The sequence below is a fragment of the Syngnathoides biaculeatus genome, chromosome 19 (assembly GCF_019802595.1).
Source record: "Syngnathoides biaculeatus isolate LvHL_M chromosome 19, ASM1980259v1, whole genome shotgun sequence".
In the NCBI taxonomy this organism is placed as follows: domain Eukaryota; kingdom Metazoa; phylum Chordata; class Actinopteri; order Syngnathiformes; family Syngnathidae; genus Syngnathoides; species Syngnathoides biaculeatus.
Genome location: NC_084658.1, coordinates 8,093,924 through 8,114,148, shown reverse-complemented (window position 1 = coordinate 8,114,148; position 20,225 = coordinate 8,093,924). Strand labels below are relative to the sequence as shown.

Genomic DNA, 20,225 nt, shown 5'->3' with positions numbered 1-20,225 from the left:
AGTGCGATGAAAACCAACAAAGCATCCGAGAAGGACACGTCGGAGTGATGATCCCCTCAGATGTGTTCTAATAATTGCCACAACTAAACTAACACTAGACTTTGATGCACTGGCCAAAAAAAGGTGATCAACAAAACAACACTGTTCCCATTACAAGCAAATCAGACTGTGAACAGAACAAAAATTACATATAAAAATAAAAACATGAGAGATGGTTGTACACTTGGTGGGGGAGCTTATATTGTGGACATCATGGAATGCTTTTCTTGTTGTCTCCAGGTTGATTCATTGGATACTGGTGGTGCAGTGGCACATGGAGGTGGTGGCTGGTGCCCCACCCAACAAAGGCCAGTCCTAAACCTGGAATTAAAAAAAAAAAACATTCGTGGGTTGTGCGAGGAAATCTAAGCATAAAAACAGTGTCTAACAAATCATGTAGTTGAGTCACTTGTGGCAACTGCAAGGAAATCAACTTAAAGTCACTGTACTGTAGGTTCAGTGTACACTTAACTTTACAAAACTCTCAGTTTCATTCCAGTTCAGTTTAAGATGGAAAGCACAAATTCCATCTTGATATACTGTGTCACCTTCACAGTACAATCGCTCCTGACAATCAAACGCAGATGACCTACAAAAGCCTCACTTCATCACAAAACTGGAAACACGGGAGCGGATGCCGTCAGTTTACCTCAATCTCCAAGCACTCCAAAGATAAAGACAGCTTGACGGCTTTGGGATGCAAGAACCTTAAAGTCAGTCTTTATCATCAAAGCAAACCATCCTCCTTCACCTCGAACTGTTTGCATGCACAATAGCGCGGGCTCTAATGGAGGGAATATTCAGTCCATTATCACGAGAAGCATGGAGACAGTCTGCCTGTCTCTTGTTCCATCCTTGATATAGCTCACATCAAAGTGAGGAGTGGAAGCCAAGGAGGTGTTGGAGGAAGTTTGTCTGCCTTGGTGTAACTCCAAGCGAAGGCCACAACTTCAAAGTGGAGATAGCTATCAACATGTAGCCACTTTGGCTCTATTATGAAATATATAAAGGCTTTTTTTTTATTTTGTAGAGGCTTGTTTTGGCTTGCTCATAATCTTTGGTAGATATTACCTGCAGACCCTGACCCTCCTCAACCATCATGTGAACAGATACAAAGTAGCGGGGGGGCTTTTGTAGCACAAAGCCCTCACGTCTGTAAGAGGTCACACCTACAAGTGTTTCCTAATGTGTGAAACCAGACACAGCAAAGGTAATTTGCATCACGATCCACCCACTGATGAAAGCTTGTTAACGCTCATCCGCTCAGCAGGAAAACACACACACATTTCTTTTCATTCACTGATCAAATATTTGAGCAGACTTGCTTTTCTAAAGTGCTACAACAGTAGTGATGTCAGCCAAATAAATGTACATCATTTAGATGCTGAAACAATAAAATGAGCAGACAAGAAGAATGTTATACATACACAGGTCCGTATCAGTACATTAAAATGTAATTTATTTAGTTGTTTGATTGCAAAAGTAAAACTTGTAATTTTCCTAGAGTTGAAAAATAGAAACTCTAATTCTCATATCCATCGATCCATTTTCTTAGCCGCTTATCCTCACAAGGGTCGCGGAGAGTGCTGGAGCCTATCCCAGCTATCATCGGCCAGGAGGCGGAGTACACCCTGAACTGGTTGCCAGGCAATCGCAGGGCACATCGAGACAAACAGCCACACTCACAATCACACTGACGGGGCAATTTAGAGAGTCCAATTAATGTTGCATGTTTTTGGGATGTGGGAAGAAACCAGAGTGCCCGCAGGAAACCCACGCAGGCACAGGCAGAACATGCAAACTCCACACAGGCGGGGCCGGGATAGAACCCGGGTCCTCAGAACTGTGAGGCCAATACTTTCCAGCTGATCCACCGTGCCGCCTCGTTTTCATATATTTGATGTAAAAAAAACAAACATCACAATTGCTGTAAACACCACACAAGAAGGCCGCAGCAGAGATTCGAACTCTGTGAGGCACATGTGCTAACCACTTTATACCTTGCCGCCTACACCACTGAATACTATAACCATAATTAAATACTATTAATGAAGCAGTTGTACCTGTATGGTAGTTAAACTCGGTGGTTCACGCACTGCGATGGTGCTGTTACCAACTCCTACCACTAGATGGGAGAATTCAACTACCAACGAAAATCGATTGCAATTACAAGTAAAACCAACGTTGCACGAATATCCCCGTTCTATTGCTTTAAGGTCTACATGTAACACGTGCTAAGAAGGAATGCTATTTACGAAGGTGTAGTTTTAAGACATAAAGCCGTATTTGGTTGACTCCAGACACTTCTATCTGCAGCAGTCGTCTTGCATAGCTGACACAGCTCCGGACTGGCGCCTCTGTGAATTGCAGATAATTGCTGTAATTGTCATGTGTCTTTATTTTTTCCCTTCACTAAAGCTGTATACTTATTTTCATTTGGTTGTTGGCCTCATGTAGAACGCGTAAAGCCTAACCTTTTTTTTTATATATAGTGCATTTAAATCCGTTTTATAACACTTCCATTAAGTTAAATAAACATTTTGAAGAAATTAGAAATGTTCTATTTATTTATTTATTCTAGTGCTGCATCAATGTCTTCGACTTTTGAATTGCAGATTATGACATGGAATTGTGTGCGTGCGCTCCCGCGCGTGCGCGTGCGCGTGCCGTCGTCTCAGTGGCGCCGTGAGCCTTTTTGGATTGCTAATTTCATTTAACGACTGTCCGCTCCTCCCTTAAGGTGGCAATGGCGGCCTCGGTCGCCTGAAGGCTCGAAGGTTGAGCCCAGCCTCAACTTGGCTGCCAAAGCAGGCGGGGGGATGACGTTGCAGGTAGATACACTGGCCACACTTAAGTGACAATAGCTCAGCCATGCAGTAAAATGACTCAGTCTTGCGCTGACCTCAAACATCCAGCCAACGTTTGACTGCGCAATTAAATAAGTGCACCCATGGTGACACATTCTTTATGGGAAAGTACTGTTTTTCTTTCCCAGATATGCATAATAGAGGCTCATATAGGGGATTTTACTGTGCACGCTGTGAAGCAGGACTTGGACCGTTGGTGGTGCATAAACACTGGCAGAGAATTACATGTCATGCATAATTCTAACATTTTTTTGTATTTACACAAAATAGCACTTAAGTTACATCATTTTCTAGAAATAAAGTAGTATACAGATCATTAACCGGATTTCCCATCCATGCTATTCAAGAAACTGCAACTTTTGGTTTAAACAACCTCCTACCCTATAAAAAAAAAAAAACATGCTAACATGCAATATATGAATAAAATATCCCAAAACAAAAACATAAATTGAAATTACATTTTTTATTATCATTGCTTTTCTAAAATTAAAGTAAATATAAATCCAGTGAATGCATCCATTGAACACATACATAAAGACAGAAAGCCATTTACACCCACGTTCGTGGCAATGGACAATTTACAGTCTTCAATTAATTTAAAAAGCAATTTTTTTATGGAATGAATAAATCCCACATCCCAAAAACAAACATTAATTCGGCACTCTTAATTACCCCTATAAATGTGATTTTGAGTGACCTGTCTGTGTCCATGTGCCCTGCAATTGTCTGGCAACCAGCTCAGGGTACCCTGCCTCATGCCGTATGACAACAGAGATTGGCTTCAGCACTCCCGCGACCCCCGTGAGGATAAGCGGCTCAGAAAATGCATGGATAGATACTACTGTACTGCAGTTATAACTTTTTGAAACAAATGAACTCCCAGGGTTTTATTTTGCAAGGAATGCACTGGGTCCGAGATAAAAAAAAATAATAAAAAAAACTTTCATGGCACTGTAGACTGGCTCTAGGTGTTTTTGTCGCTGGAAAAATGTGATTTAAAATGTAGATTTTCTTTGGTGGGGAGGGGGGGGGGTGTCATTTAGCAGTCAAGATGAACGTCCGTATACTCAAAATGTACTACACGAGCACATAGGTTTTATTTTGAAAGGAAGTACACCGGGGTAGAATATTGTCATGAACTTTCCTGATAGATTGACCAATCATCGGGAGCGGGGCGGAGTTCTGTGGCCCACAGCTATTTCTTCTGTTATATCTTGACTACGTCGAGGTCGCTCGTTGCTGTCTGATAAAACCGGATTGTCCGTCACTTTCAACAAATTCTCAATCCAGGAATCTAAGGTGATGCTTCACCATCATCGGTTAGGGGGGAAAGAAAGCGTAAAGGACGGAACCAGGCTTTCAGTTTCCTAATTTGAGACTCTTTCCAGCAGGACAATGTCCTCTCTTTTTTCTTCTTTTTTGGACTTGAAGTAGATGAAGTCCTCCGAGTCTCATGTAATTTGGAACCGTTTATAAAAAGCAACTTTTATGTTTCCACCGATGAAAGAAAGCGTCTCGGAGCCCTTTTCCACTTCTGGCGGAACTTCGAGCTGACTTTTTTTTTTTTTTTTTAATGAATAGGCATGGCCACTTTTTCTCCTTAGCTCTATGTAAAGCGTGATATATAAATATACAGTATATATATTTTTCCCCACGTCCATCTCTTGGCTTCCAGTGGTGCAAGTTGTGGGACACACGAGCGCGCGTTTGCGCATCGACTTTGGCGTCAATGGATCGTCACTTCAGTTTGATTTCGATTTGGCTCCAACTGGAACTCTGTGCCATGGCCGTTCTTCTCACGAAAGGTATATATATTTTGCTCTGTGTCCCTGACACGTTGAAATGTGTGAAATTAGTGGTAAAACGCTCCAATTGTGACCCGTGACAACATTTTCCCGAATGCATGATATGCTAAAACAATGTGGCGTGAAGCCTTTCAGTCATAAAGTGTAATTTTTCGATATTTTATACATATTTTTGCTTCAGTTGGTCTGTGGAGTGTGAGCTGTGGGGACAACAATAAAAGATGCTAAAATGTAACTCCGTCGAAAAGTGTCTTAATATGCATTAACTACTATTAATAATTACACCTAGTCCCGCTAAATGACATTTGTTACGCTCAACTAAATGCAGTTCTCTACGTTCAAGCATCCGTTTGTATAAAGAAAGCGTCAACTAGCATTTAGTTGTATGTCTGTTCAGGGTTGCCTTCAGTGTAACTCCGTTTTAAAGCTGCCATTCATAGAAAAAAGTGAACTGGGCCAAAAAAGCTTCCGTGCTCAGGTCGACCCCCCCGCCGCCCCGCTTCTCGCCACCCCCTTCAGCCCACAAAGGGGCCTCTCCTCTCTAATGAAATATTCTCCAAATGACCTGCAGAGCCCTGCTGCTCCAATCATTCCCAGGCAAAACACTGATCTAATGAATGTGCTCCTCCACTGAAACGTGTTGCATTCAAAGACGGAGAACTGGCACTGAGATACACTGAATTACCATTTTTTCCCCCCTTGTTCACAGAAGATCACGACCTGCAACATTTTTATTAAAAATGTAAAAACATATTCATGTATTACATTTATTGGCATTTTTTTTAGTTTGCATAAATGTAAAACCTCTGCAACATACAGAGTAGTTGATATTGTGCCTTAAAAGGGTGGCTTTAACATTAGAAGTTCCTCTTACTATGTTTTAGTCTAGTGGTATATCCTCCATCCATCCAATTATTTTTTTTTGCCGCTTATCCTCACGAGGGTCACGGGGAGCGCTGGAACCTATCTCAGCTATCAACGGGCAGGAGGCGGGGTACACCCTGGACTGGTTGAAGGAAACTGGAATGCCCGTAGAAAACCCACGCAGGCACGGGGAGAACATGCAAACTCCACACAAGTGGGTCTGGGATTGAACCCAGGACCTCAGAACTGTGAGGCCAACGCTTTAGCAGCTGATCCACCGTGCCGTGCCACCTGTGGCAAGATAAATTGTATTTCTTTAAATGCTATATGTTTGTAATTTCAAACTAATGTGTCATCAGCAATCATCAAGTGTGCAGTGAAAAATATTCAAGTTCACATAATTGGTCCAAATATTAATCACTCACAAAGACAGCGTGTCTTTGATCATCGATCTATGCCAACAAGGTATAGTGACCGGCAGATGGTCCATTAAATGTTAGCACACGAGATGGCAGATGGTACATTAACTATCTCTCCACCTTTTGTGACCTTTTTGGTGTTTTTTTGTTCATTGGCTCAGGAAGCTTTGTGAAACAGTGGTGGAGGTATACCTTAATGTGGCCTATGAGTGGATGCTGTGAAAGACAAGAGGTCACGGATGAACTAATGACTGGGGTCAGGTTGAGAAGCAGCATGCAATCGTAATGATAAGGTAGCTGCACACTTTTAAATCGGGACCTCGGCGTGTCAGCCCCACGTCAAGGAAGCCACAAGTGAAGCTCAGTTGCGTGCAAATGGGAAAAGGAGGATCCGCCCCCGCTCAGCCCCCCCCCCTCCAACCTTTTTCTTCAAAAGTTTCCATTTGAGTTAAAAGAAATTGATTTTAGTGGGCAAACCACTAATTATACCTTCCTGTGGAGTAAAAATGGCACATGGCGCTTAATTGATGCAGAAATGTAATATTAGTGCTCGAGTGATGTCAGTAGAGTCCTATTGGGGTAGTGTGTTCCCAACAGTTATTGTGCCAAGTTACATGTTTTACATTCGAGGAAATCTCATGTTGCGTGACCAAACAAAAATGTCACCGAAAGCAGATACACAAGTTAAGGATGTGTTTTCTGCCAGTGAGTGGAACTTATTTCACTGTGATTTTTCTCCCTGTATAGACATCAGCGGCTTGAAACAAAGAGGTGGATGTTAGTACTCACTAAATAATTTTCAGCATAATAGTTCTATGACAGTTTATTTTTTTCCCCACATCCAAAAAACATGCAACATTATTTGGACACTCTAAATTGCCCCTAATTGTGAGTGTCAGTGCGGTTGTTTGTCTATACATGCCCTGCGATTGGCTGGCAACCAGTTCAGGGTGTACCCCGCCTCCTGCCTGTTGACAGCTGGGATAGGCTCCGGCACTCTCCGCGACCCTCGTGAGGATGAGCGGCAAAAGAAAATGGATGGATGGGTGTATGTATTGGTGAATACTGGTGATACTCGTTTTGTAACGGTAGTTAATGTAACCTTAAAAAATAATGTTCAGTGAATTGCTATTTTGGGTAACATTCAGAACTGTCATACAAAAAGAAAGAGCGAGGTCAACAACTCTAAAATAAAATAAAAATAAAGTAAAACTACTTAGCATTTTAAGACTCCTGACCTGCACGTAATACGGAAGAAGCAGGATAGATTGTGGCACTTTTGGAGCCGAAGACGTTTTGATTCATTGAACAACTCCAGAATTAGAGGTTCTTCTGTATTTTTTATGTATGGGGGGGGGGGGGGGTTGCAAAAGGCTAAAAACACTGAGAAATGTTACGTTGTTTTTAAGTCTCAACTCTCAACTGACAATCATCTCAAATTTCTGCCACCGCCAGGAGAAATAAGGTGTTACTGTGATGCGCCGCACTGCGTGGCCACAGGCTACATGTGCAAGTCTGAGCTGAACGCCTGCTTCACCAAGCTGTTGGACCCTCTCAGCTCAAACTCTCCCCTCACACATGGGTGTTTGGACCCCATCGCCAACGCCGACGACATCTGCAGCAACCAGAGGGGCTCAGACGCCCTCTCCGGTGCCGCCACGTTGGACTGTTGCCACGACGACATGTGTAACTACAGAGGCCTGCATGACCTGGCGCACACAAGGGACTCCACAGGTAAGAGGAGGAGAAATGCTCACTGTTGGAAAATGTTTGTTTATTTGCCTTTTGGGGGAGTTAAACATAAAAAGCCCTCTAAGTGAATTAAAATGATCTCTCTGGGGGAGTTTTATGATTCCCTCCAAGTAAATATTAATTTTTTTTCCTTCCTTCCTTTCCCTGAAGTGAAGCTGTAGGTTTCTTCAAACAACTTTTTTTTTTTTGTTTATGGTCTCACTGCCCAGCCTTATCCTCCCCCTTTGCTTTTTTTTTTCTGCTTCCCAGAGTTACAGAACTTCCCTTTAACATTTAATAGGCTAAAACCTCTGCATCAGAGAGAAAGGGGAATGCTCAGTTTACCTTAAGCAAGTGGATCTTTGAACTCATGTTCACGTTGTAATATTCCCACTGAGAAGGACTGCATATTCCCTGGCAAGTCGCCATGCAGTACGCTTAATGAGCCAGAGACGGGAGGGACTTTTTTTTTCTCCCCCCCCCCCCCCAGTCTTGGACAGAACCAATTTTTATTAAGTCAAATGAATTTTGGCTCTTATTAGGAACAAGGTGACTCATTTGTTTTTGTCCCCATTCCTGGTTTACTTTTTCATTTGAGGGGTGGGAGCCTGCGGCCTGTCGAGGGCATGTGATCCAGCCCACCATGCAAATCCAAAAAAAAATACTTGCAAATATATAAAGTAGCACCTGACCGACATTTTTTTTTCTTTTTTTTTTTTAAGATGAGGCAAATTCCAATATTTGTCAGAATAAAATTTACATAGCCGGCGGGTCAGCCGATTTTTAATTGAATAGCTGTCCATTTTCTGTACCGCTTGTCCTCACCAGGGTCGCGAGCAAGCTGGAGCCTCACTCAGCTAATTCTAGCCGAGAGGCAGGTTACACCCTGAACTGGTTCTCCAGCCAATCGCGGGGCACATAGAAACAAACATTCACACCTATGGGTGATTAGAGTCTTCATATAACCTGCTGTAGATGTTTTTGGAATGAGGGAGGAAAACTGAGTACCTGAGGGGAACATGCAAACTCCACACAGATGAGGCCAGTGTGACGGTCTGAGTGCTCCCCTGTGCTGAAAAGTCTCCTTGTGATGAATGCCTATGCGTTACTAACAGGGGAACTCTGGGTACATAGCAGAAGCTTACTGGGAAATCTCCCGGTCTCAAAGTTCCCCTTATTCTATATAGCGGGAGCTAACATACGTTATAACCCACCCTTAACCTAAACTTAAAACAAAAGTTGATAAAAAAAGATATACACATATTTGTATTCATCTTTCTGAGACATCCATAGTGATTATGAACACTCAGCGACAATTTGGCGAATGGCACGTTGAAACACAGAATAGGATGTTTCAGAATGGGCCTAAGTTTACAAAATGTACGCGCTTGCGCATTACTCACAGAGACTTTGCAGCACCAGGAGTGCTCAGACCGTCACACCGGATTTCCTTAGAACTGTGAGGCAGATGTGCTAACCAGTCTCCACTGTGCCACTGAAAAAAAATTAATGAGGAATACAAGGAATTTTTTAATGCTTAATGCTACTTTAAATCTTTCCATCAGGTAATAAAAACGTGTTTACCTTATCCATTTTTATTCTCCATGTCCAGATCATAGCCGGTACCAGCCGGAGATCAACAACAGAAACTTGGTGACGCGGGTGCAGGAGCTAGCCTCAGCCAAGGAGGTGTGGTTCCGAGCGGCGGTGATCGCCGTGCCCATTGCGGGTGGCCTCATACTGGTGCTGCTCATCATGTTGGCGCTGCGTATGCTGCGCAGCGAGAACAAGCGGCTGCAGGACCAGCGGCAACAGATGCTGTCGCGGCTTCACTACAGCTTCCACGGCCACCACACCAAGAAAGGCCACGTGGCCAAGCTTGACCTGGAGTGCATGGTGCCCGTCACGGGTCACGAGAACTGCTGTCTGACTTGTGATAAGATGAGGCAGACGGACCTCAGCAACGATAAGATACTGTCCCTTGTCCACTGGGGGATGTACAGCGGCCACGGCAAGCTGGAGTTTGTATGACTTCCTGTCCAGGCGCACCCCTCAAGTGTTGCAAACTTGTTTTTTTTTTGGACTCTGGAAAAAAAACATTCCCATATTTTTCTCCCGTTGGACCGTTGGGTCTGTGTTTTCATTTATTTTTACCAGTGGCAAAAAAATACGAGACTGATCTCATGCCGTGTGGTTTTTGCTTGAGGAGCACTTTACTTGAAAAATGAAAAGGCAAAGCAGCGAGGAGCCGTGTTTAAAACCCAAGAGGGCGGGACCGTGAGGTGGAGTGAGAGCACCCAAACATCTTGGACTTGTACACTGAGCGCTGAAGGATTCCACACCGAATTTTGCACATTTGGATAAAGGAAAAAAAAAAAAAAGCTGTTGCTTAAAAAACGAAAAAAACAACTTTTACACTGACACCAGGGTACAAGGACTTGTTTGAGGAGTTAAATTGACTGCAGGTGTGCATACTCCTCTGTGTACATTCAAGCTTATTGTAAAGATTTTTGCAGAGGAAAAAAAATATATATATATATTTTTTTCTTTGTCTGATTAAAAACTGACCAGTGTGTCTTGTTTTAGAAGAATGTTCGGCATCGCTCTGTGTGATCAGACTTTAAGCTTGATTGTGAGCGTGAAAGACTTCATTAAAAGTTATTTTTTATTTATTCGACTTAGTGGATTTTTTTTGTCTTGTTGCTTATGCCTTTAAACATTGTTGATTGCGGTCATATTTTGAACAGGTCAAGATGTGTACGAAGCAGGATGTAAAGGTATGCCTAGCAGGATGAAGTGTGGGGTGTGTGTGTGTGAGGGGGTGGGCGAGTGGTTGCTAAACAGTAAGGCCTTGTTTTTTGTAGTTGAGCTGCTCCTACTCAATCTCTTTGCTTCACCTCTGAGGTTTTTTTTTCCTTCTGCACTGCTTATAGTTCTCCTGGTGTTGGTAGATATATGTTAGGCTCGGACTACTAGCCAGACAGCACCGTCCCTGCTGTCGCATAAATATGTTTCTGACCTCACATATGAGAAATGTATTTATTTATCCTCTCTTAAAAAGTCCCTTGTCTTAAGTGAAAACATTGTGCTTGGCTTAGGATTGTAGATTTTTCAGCAGAAGGTTCACAGTTGTGCCTTTAAACTTGTCACACACTTTTATGTCCTTTTTTTGGGGCGGGGGGCCAAGAAAAAATACATCCTGCCATCTAACAATCAGCTCTATACAGTACATACTGTATGGGTACATTGTACCATGAGGAAAAGGCAATGGAGTATACAAGGTAGATTAATAAATTTGGATAAAAAAGAAAACACCCTCAGGATTTGTCAGTCACAACTGTAAGTTGGTCAGTTAGTGTTGATCTGTGTCACACTGAATAGTTTTGAGCTGGGAACTGACCCTTGTTTCTTTCCATTAGGACAGGAAAACTCTATTAGCAAGCTAACCACTTAACGGCAGCTTGCATTAGCGGGGGCTCAGCCTATAGTCGGGGCCTCCCCCAGGACTATTACACATGTAATCATAACAATGTCCTCTGCTCAGCCTGCCTAATGTGACTGCTGTTTGCTTTAGCCTCGGTCCACGTTGCTGGCTCAACCTTTGGTGTCAGGTGGCAGTGAAACCAGACAATGAGCGTGTCCACCTTAAACTGGGGGTATGTTAACATGACAACAACTAAATAAAACAAACTTATTTGTCCCTTTGTGATTTTGATAAGTGACACAACAATGTTGAAAAGTAGCTCTTCAGTAAATTGCTGGAGAAAATCATTGTGCTACTTTGTGTGGGATTCCTGTAAAGGGCTTTGTTCTGATCAAATTGTTTTAAGGAAAGTTTATGTGTGGCAAATTCATCATTTTAAGTGAAAAGCTGTGAAAATGGTATTGAGCAACAAGCTAATATTTGAAGCTGGCAATGTCTCTAGAGTCTGGAGACCTCCTCATTTTTGGATCCTTTTAGCCATGCGAACATTTGTATTTCCCAACATCCTTAATCAATCTCCCAAGGAGAAACATTTGCATTGGGTTAAAAATGCATAAAAGCTCATTTTCCTTCTTCTATTCTCTGTTACTTTGGATGTTTGGTTTCCATCTCCTACCGAGGCTTTTTGACATCTGAAACGCATCATTCATTCATTTTTCGTAGTGCTTATGCTCACTAGTGTTGCAGGTGTGCTGAGGATGCACATACTGTACAAACTACCATTCACACATATGGGCAATTTAGAGGGTTTTTTTTTGTTTTTTTTTAACCTACCATGTATGTTTTTGGAATGTGGGAGGAAATCGGAGTAGCCGGAGAAAACCCGACCCGTAACGATTTATATTACGGTCTGTAATAATGGGGGTGTAGATAGTAGGCCTGAAGGTTTCCAAATCAACTTAGCAAAATGTGTGGTGTTTCTAATTGGCTATTTCCTGTCGTGGTAAAAGTAGAACTGCGCCTTTTGCAGTAAAATGATTCCCATGCAAGACAACAAGCTAAGTAACCCTGCAGAAAATACCAGTGACGCTGTGGCTGGTAAACCTATAAAGAGGGGGACGGGGGGGCGTCACAGTGTGGCTACCGTCATTCTTTGACCTTAGCGCTTTGGAGTGTCATTAATGTACTCTACCTGACATTATGAATATTCTGTGGTCTGCTATTATTTTTATAACCGTGACAGACTCACGCATGTCCTCAATTTTTTACTTGCTTCTATGTTTAGTGCAGATGAGACATTACTGGCGTTATTTCAACATATTAGGTACTCATGGAAGCTGCGACCGATAGTTAAAGGAAGACCCTCCCCAAATTTCATATGTACAATAAACCCTCCAATGTGAAGTCATATTTTTATTATATATATTTTGGACATTAATTGAAAAAAAAAAAGTTAAAATAAAACCAAGAAAAACCTGGATATATGCTTTCACAGCAAGAGAAGAAACGTCCTTGGCCTCACCCCTGACGTCGCCGGTGCTCAGAATTACAGACCATTTGTTCTAACTAGGCCAAGATGCCAGCATGTTGTGTACCGAACTTCAACAAAACTGAGAAAACGCACCCACATTTGTCCTTCTTTAATCTCCCATGGGGTCAACCTTACAGGATTAAGGTGTGGCTGTCACAGGTGACGCTCCTTCATCAGCCGGGGAAATTTGCACGCATCTAACCATTACTGGTTATTAGCCGCTTTGCGATAGCCTCTCGTGCCGGTATGGTATTAGGAACAACATCCCTTATGAGGTGGCACGGTGGCGCAACTGTAAAGCATTAGCCTCACAGTTATGAGGACCCGGGTTCAATCAACCTACGTGTGTGGAGCTTGTATGTTCTCCCCGTGTCTGCGTGTGAGTAACCTGCCTCCTACCTGTTGACAGCTGGGATAGTCTCCGGCACTCCTGCAACACTCCTATATATACGTGTAATCACTTTAGGGAAATCCCAATTTTTACTTTTTTGCATTTTATATTCCAGAATATAAAATAAACCATTAGATAGTCCTACGCCGTACTCAGAAAATAATCTTGCATTTTTGATAAACTTTGGACATAGCCCATAGCATTCATATAGCTCACATGGCATTCACATAGGATTCCAAGACCGTTAAAAATGTGTAATCACCAATTTTCCACTGAATGTACAAGTGCTGCTTTCATCAAACTGTCATGGATCATAAGTAAATTGATATGGAACATGTCTTCGTCCAAACACACAACTTTGTATTATTAACTAGTATCCAGCATCTATGTTATACAGACATGTTGATCTTGATCCAAGTTCATTGCGGTACGCTCCATTTTTTGTTCAACCTTTTCAAACTCACAACAACATTGGCATTCCGCCACAAAGAGAACACGAACACCAGTCTTTCGAAACGAGCCTGTCTGGAACATCTCTGGGGTCCATGTTATGTGATTGTTGTTCTCCTCCGTCAGCGCCACGCCCCATCTCCAACACGTTAAGTTCCGCCTGTGTGTATTCTGGCTCCAATGCATAGGCTTGGACATATTACATTGTTATTTTTGTTTTGTTTGCTCATCGGCGGGAGTAGTAATAACACAGAGCTGTTATACTCACTTTATTGGCTCTTGGCACACAACACTTACCGGTCGCCATTAATGAAACTTCCTTTTCTCTCACACTCGCCTCTCACCAAAACCCATGAGCAGTCCGTCTCACCCACACATCAACACACGCTCACCTGCACCGAGCCCGCAATATATGGCTTCGTGATATCCGTCATAAACACCATCTTCTTCAGGGAACTTTTTTGAATGCTATTCACCAAACAATATGTAACATACACTGTATATCAGGGGGGCTCAATGCGTCGAAAGGGCGCTTGTAGCAAGCTGGCCTCGTATTTACGGCAGTCACCCCACCCCAGTCGATCGTGAGACGCTGGCTGCTTGAAAAGTGGATCTTGGGGTAAAAAAAAGTCTGGTCACCCCTGCTGTATATTCTCTACATCTAAACCAACTCCTCAAAAAAGCATCAGACAAATATCCACGATCCTCATAATGGGATTATTGTTTGTCCTCAGCAACTCTCCAACACGTCAGGTTCTGCCTGTGTGTATTCTGGCTCAACTGCATAGGCTTGAACATTGTACATTGTGCTATTTTTGTTTTGTTTGTTTGCTATTATTTTTCACACAAATCAGCCACAAAATACCAGACAGTGGATTTTCTCTGTTCGATGAAACGTATCCACGAGCAATGGGGAGGAGGCAGAGCAGGAATCACTGCAGGCATGGCAAACACTGATTGGCTGTCAGTTTTCCAGCCAGGCTCATTGGAATGTCTGAGCGAGAGAGGAATTTCTATAACACTTTTCCAATTTAGAGATGTCTCTTGGTGACATCTGTGGATAACTCTGTCATGAAAAGAAATACTAAACCATCATCTACTAACTTTTAATGTGTGCTCCCATTCCTATTACTTTCGACAAAGTCTTCCTTAAAGGCAAAAAAAAAAAAAAAAAAATGACAGAGTGTAAGTCCTCCATGACAGTACTTGGTGCTCATGGTTTTATACTTTGGTGAATTATCATTAGCGTCGGAAAGAAAGTTATTTTTTCACACGTTACGTCCTTGTCATTGTGTATCTGAGGATGTTAACAAACGTAACACACACCACCTACTGTATACCACCAGACACATGCACACACACACTCACACACACATACACACACACAGACTCCTCTCACTGACTTCCAGCTGTCACTTGGGTCGTGACTTTTGCCCAATCCAGCAGCCACGGCAAGGTCATTAGGATCGGTCATTTATGCAACACGAGGCAGTCAAGCTCTTTGTATTCACATGCAAATTTAATGAGGGAACCGACCGGCTGCGGTCAAGAGGGACCCAATTGACCCCTCCGTACAGGGCACTTAACCACGCCTCCTGAAGTGACGTCACGCCACGTGCGCTGACGTAAGACAAACAGTAAAAATGGCAAATACAATACAATACATTCTGAACTGAGACAGACTCCATGCTTCTGATTTCATTCAAATCAACGATATATTATAGATTCTAAATACAATACATTCTTAACTGAGAGAGACGCCATGCTTCTGATTTCATTCAATCATTCACACGTAGCAATGTTATGCTAGCGGAGAACGTCTCATTCATTTATACGAGACGTGTATTAAAAATCAAATTTAGGGCATATCTTCGTGCAAACACAGTCTGGTTAAGCTTCTGCCCGCGAGCCAGCAAGAAATCAATACGTTTGTGCAGTCCGATCATCGCTAAATATCGCTCAACAAAGAATAAGTGTGTCAATCGTTCACACGCAGCAATGTTATGCTCGCGGAGAACGTCTCATTCATTTATACGAGACGTGTATTAAAAATCAAATTTAGGGCATATCTTCGTCCAAACACAGTCTGGTTAAGCTTCTGGCCGCGAGCCAGCAAGAAATCAATACGTTTGTGCAGTCCGATCATCGCTAAATATCGCTCAACAAAGAATAAGTGTGTCAATCGTTCACACGTAGCGGTGTTATGCTAGCAGAGAACGTCTCATTCATTTATACGAGACGTGTATTAAAAATCAAATTTAGGGCATATCTTCGTGCAAACACAGTCTGGTTAAGCTTCTGGCCGCGAGCCAGCAAGAAATCAATACGTTTGTGCAGTCTGATCATCGCTAAATATCGCTCAACAAAGAATAAGTGTGTCAATCGTTCACACGCAGCAGTGTTATGCTAGCGAAGAACTTCGAATTCATTTATACGAGACATGTATTGAAAATCAAATATTGGGCATACCTTCGTGCAAACATGTGTTCCGGTTGATATTAGATGGATTTAGTTGATGATGCGGTCTTGCACAAAGTTTGACCCATCAAAGGCATTTTTCGTACTGGGTCTTCGGTTTTGGAAAGGGTACGAATCGAATTCCACCAACTAGCCTTTCAGGATACCTGTCGTCACTATTACAAAGTCCGTGACTACACCTCTTAACCATATTTTTTGTTAAATAACCCAAATACGCGATAAAACGCTAACAAAACCTATACTGGACCATTCAATGTTGTCTGAGAAAATGGCGGGAGCAAAAACGGGCTTTGGTTTATGCAGATCTCTGGCCTCTGATTGGTCAGTGACGCGGATTGCGCAATATCCATGGAGGGGTCAATTTGTAAAGAAACTGTGCTGCACCCGACCACAAGCAGCAGCAAGACACTTCGCTACTGGATTTACATTGATGGAGATATTCTACCCTGAAGTCCCCCACTCACCGAGAAACTGACTGTGACAACGGAACTTTTCTCATTTTGCAGGAGAGTGATTCTAATTATTATGGTTATCTTGCTGATTTATTGACAATGATTACTTATTACTTTTTTTCAGAAATAGTGGTTTTCCTCCGATACTTTTTTTCAAAATATCCCTCAAATCTTTCAATATTTGACTAAAGACGATAAATAACATTCCTTTATACTAACATGCAAATGGACACAAGATCAAGCGCTACTTTTTGAATCTTCTACCAATCTCTTAATTTCCCTTTCTGAGATGTTTTTGTGGGAGAGGAAGCCCGGTTTCATAGGTTCAGCCATTTTAAAAATGGGAGTTGACCCAGTTGTTGCACTGACAATTCAGGAAAATTGTCTTTCAAATTTAAAAATAACCTTAATCCGTACCATCTTTGTTCGATTTATTTTGGCACGTAAAAAAACAACAACAAAAAGACGAAAATGTTGCTAGCCCAGTTTAGCTGTAAGTGGCTCAACTAGTCCTCCTCCGTTTGGGGGGAGGGGGGGGGTGTTCTTTTAAGTCACAAGGGAGAAATTTATTGAATGTTGCATTTTAGCAGTAGTCGCCCAAGAGACGCCTCATATGCTGCAACGCCATGTTGGAGGAGTATATGAGGTGTAAACACACATGGAAACTGTTAACACTTACATATGGGTGTACACCTCCCACCTTATGTGCAGCCATTTTTCTTTTGACCTGACCTGAATGTAACTGAAAGATACAGTTACATTAGAGGCTAGTACTGGGGTACTCTCTTCTTTCTCGTAAAACAGAAAATTACATCTTGTGTAACCTTAGTCCAAAACTGTGTTGGCCTGATTTTCATCCTCTTGCAGAGGGTTCCCTAGTTTCTTTAAAAACCTTTTCAAACTGAAAAATAAAAATGCTAATCCGTGATCACCAATGATTTTGCATCTTGGTTAAATTTTATGCAAATCTAATCATCTTCATCTAATGCAGATAAATAATTTAGTGCAAGGCTACTGACCACCATAAGGCTTCACATACGGAGATTCCTGAAGTTTTTCCACAAAATGATACAAGAAATTTTATGCTAATTTGCTTTGTTGATAATGGGTGCATCGCTCATCCTCATAGATTGATTTATTAAAATTGCAGGATTTTTGGTGGGCTAGACTAAGTCGAAGTTGTTATGTTCCTGAGTACTGTGAGTACTCATTTGTTCTTGCAATCCCCCCCCCCCACCCAGATTTCAAAACATCATTCACAAATCTCCACACTAATTTGTTACGATCGTTCGATTCTATTGAGGCCTTCGTGTGAAGTATCTGCGGCGTAAATAATATCACAAATACTCTCGGGCTGTTTACCCATTCCCGGGTACAAACAAACAAAGATTTCAGGGAAATAAACACAGCGTGTCATTCCTGGGAAAAGAAAAAGTACATATTCTTCTACGTCAAAATTGCACAACTCCAGAAACAAATCTTCCCCTGCTTAAAAAGACTACCAACAAAAGAGGATATGCTCTAAATATTTACCAAATTCACTTCCTTCCAATGGATAAAAGTGCCTCTTCAGTGAATGTTCTTATTTACCGCATCCCACTGTTAACACTGAGATATAAATTATGCAGCAAGACGTTGGGAATGTTACAGCATCACAGGGCCTCTTCAAGCAAAGGTTTTCAAATTATTTCAACACAAAGATATCTAATACAACCTGCGTGTGGCTACCTATCTCGCTAGCTAGGTAGATAGCTAGCAGCAAGTGTGCTGGCATCCATTTTAGCTGATTTCAGGTAAGAGGTGCACTCACATAGACACCACGGGCAATTTAAAGTCTTCAGTTAACCTATCATTCAGGTTTTTGGGAGGTGTGAGAAAACTGGAAGGTGTGGAGACAACCCACATAGGTACAGGGAGGTAATGAAAGCTCCACACAAGTAGGGCCAGGATTTAAGCCCCAGTCCTCAGATCTATGAGGCAGATGCTCTAACCAGTCACCCACCTTTCTACCCTTCGTAATTTACATTTTCAACACTTTTCTGTTGTTGTTACTACTACTTAGCGATTAATATCTCCCATGGCAACCGAGACACTGTACACTTGATAAACAAGGCTCGGGAGCAGGATGAAAGGCATAAGGAGGAGTGGTGACCTCCCAATGCTTGTGTGTATGTTGGAGACCAATCATAATAGCTTTCACAAAGTCATTTTGCTTGGAAAAAGGCCAGTGGCTTTCTATTGGAACGGAGATGTGCACCCTGAATTGACAGCCTACCCTTGGGACTGGATACTTGCTTCTTTACTCTGATGTGCGTTCATTGTGCCAGTAGATCCCAGGGATTACTGGGCCCGGAGCAAAAAGGCTCTCCCTGTCATACCTCAAGCAACATTTTGCGACAATTGGCATTTACACCACCATTTGTTTACGAGGATTACTTCCGAACCTTAAATGCAGTCCATTTGAAGGTAGTGTTACATCCATCCTGGTATTAATATGCTGAGGCACTTTTCTGATAACACTGCACCCCATATAAAGTATTTAAATGGGACAACATTAACAGAAATTACACATAATGATGCAAACTGAGGTTAAATTTTCACCCGGAAATTCCATAAACATAAAAGTTCATTTGCAGCAATTCTAAATTAATGTTATTGTAAATGTAAAATGTTTACAAGTGAACACACAATATACACTGTATATACTGTGTGAGGCAGTCACATTTTAAACGTAAACGCGTCTTCGGAATTTGTCCGTTTTTGCGACGGAACAGATTAGTTGCGTTCATTTCAAAAAGAGCAGTTTGACTAAACGGAGCGGAAAACACTAAGAATACAAGTTTTCATTGAAAGCTTTGAGGAGGTTGAGTATGGTTTGAGTTAAAATTGCTGTGATTCATTGCCACATGTATTTTTATGCCATGGTCCTGCCTTGCTAATTTTTCATCTAAAGAGGTCAGAGGTTCGCAACAGATCCTATTTCCAAGAGCAGGGATGATGACAGCCGAGTATTTACGAGTCCCCGTTATCTCCTGCAGTGCAACTCGGATCAATTTGACTTAAAGTACTGCACAGACTAAATAGTAAGGCCCGACTGTGTTTCTACATATTTTACAACCCCCTCTTCATCTGGTGTTTATTCTGGCTTTGTCAAGTGAAGCCATACTACATGTTGACGTGTTTTGCCAGAGAAGACACATTACTTTATGCTGTCAAAGGAGTTTAGATGTGATAAAAGCAAACAACACACTAAAATTCCCTTCTCCTGACAAACTGAATGGATCTATTTGTTTACGTTCAAGCCTCCGCATAGTGCCACAGCAACCACAAGCACAGTAAAATGCCTGGGGGCATGTAAAATCACATCTATAGGAACTCCTGTATGTAAGGGAATGTTGGGTAATTACTCTTTTGCTGGAGTTGTTTATGACATTTCCTTGGGAATGTTTTGGGGAAAATGTCTCTGCAGCCATGAGAAATTGGGAAGGGTACTCGATATTACACTGTCTAGTGACAGATAACTAGAGCAAAATGCGTGGAAAATAAACACAAATTAGACATGTTTTATTAGTCGAAGTTAAAGTTTGTATGGTACATGTGGACTTGTGGTGAATGTGTATTTCCCTGGGAAATTACAAAGAAGACAGATAACGGCATCATTTAAATCTCTGTCAGGACAAGCCTGGCTCCCTGCGGGAACTACCGGATACGTGTTAACGTGATCCACTGATCCTACAAGCACAGCACGCCACAAGTCATGATGTCATATACACA

At 42.1% G+C, this 20,225-nt stretch overlaps 1 protein-coding gene across 1 annotated transcript; it reads left to right on the top strand.

Annotated features, from left to right (window-relative positions):
* Window positions 1–4,087: 4,087 nt before the first annotated feature.
* bambia (BMP and activin membrane-bound inhibitor (Xenopus laevis) homolog a) lies at window positions 4,088–10,238 on the top strand. Its single transcript, XM_061805291.1, has 3 exons — window positions 4,088–4,711; window positions 7,450–7,728; window positions 9,338–10,238. The coding sequence occupies exons 1-3, from the start codon at window positions 4,636–4,638 to the stop codon at window positions 9,754–9,756; spliced, it is 774 nt and encodes a 257-aa protein (XP_061661275.1). The 5' UTR covers window positions 4,088–4,635; the 3' UTR covers window positions 9,757–10,238.
* Window positions 10,239–20,225: the final 9,987 nt, after the last annotated feature.

Bases quoted from the DNA above. Each gene is read 5' to 3' on its own strand.
- bambia (XM_061805291.1), top strand. From the start codon at position 4,636: ATGGATCGTCACTTCAGTTTGATTTCGATTTGGCTCCAACTGGAACTC. The intron at 4,712-7,449 runs GTATATATATTT...TGCCACCGCCAG, and splicing joins GGCCGTTCTTCTCACGAAAG to GAGAAATAAGGTGTTACTGT. The intron at 7,729-9,337 runs GTAAGAGGAGGA...CTCCATGTCCAG, and splicing joins GCACACAAGGGACTCCACAG to ATCATAGCCGGTACCAGCCG.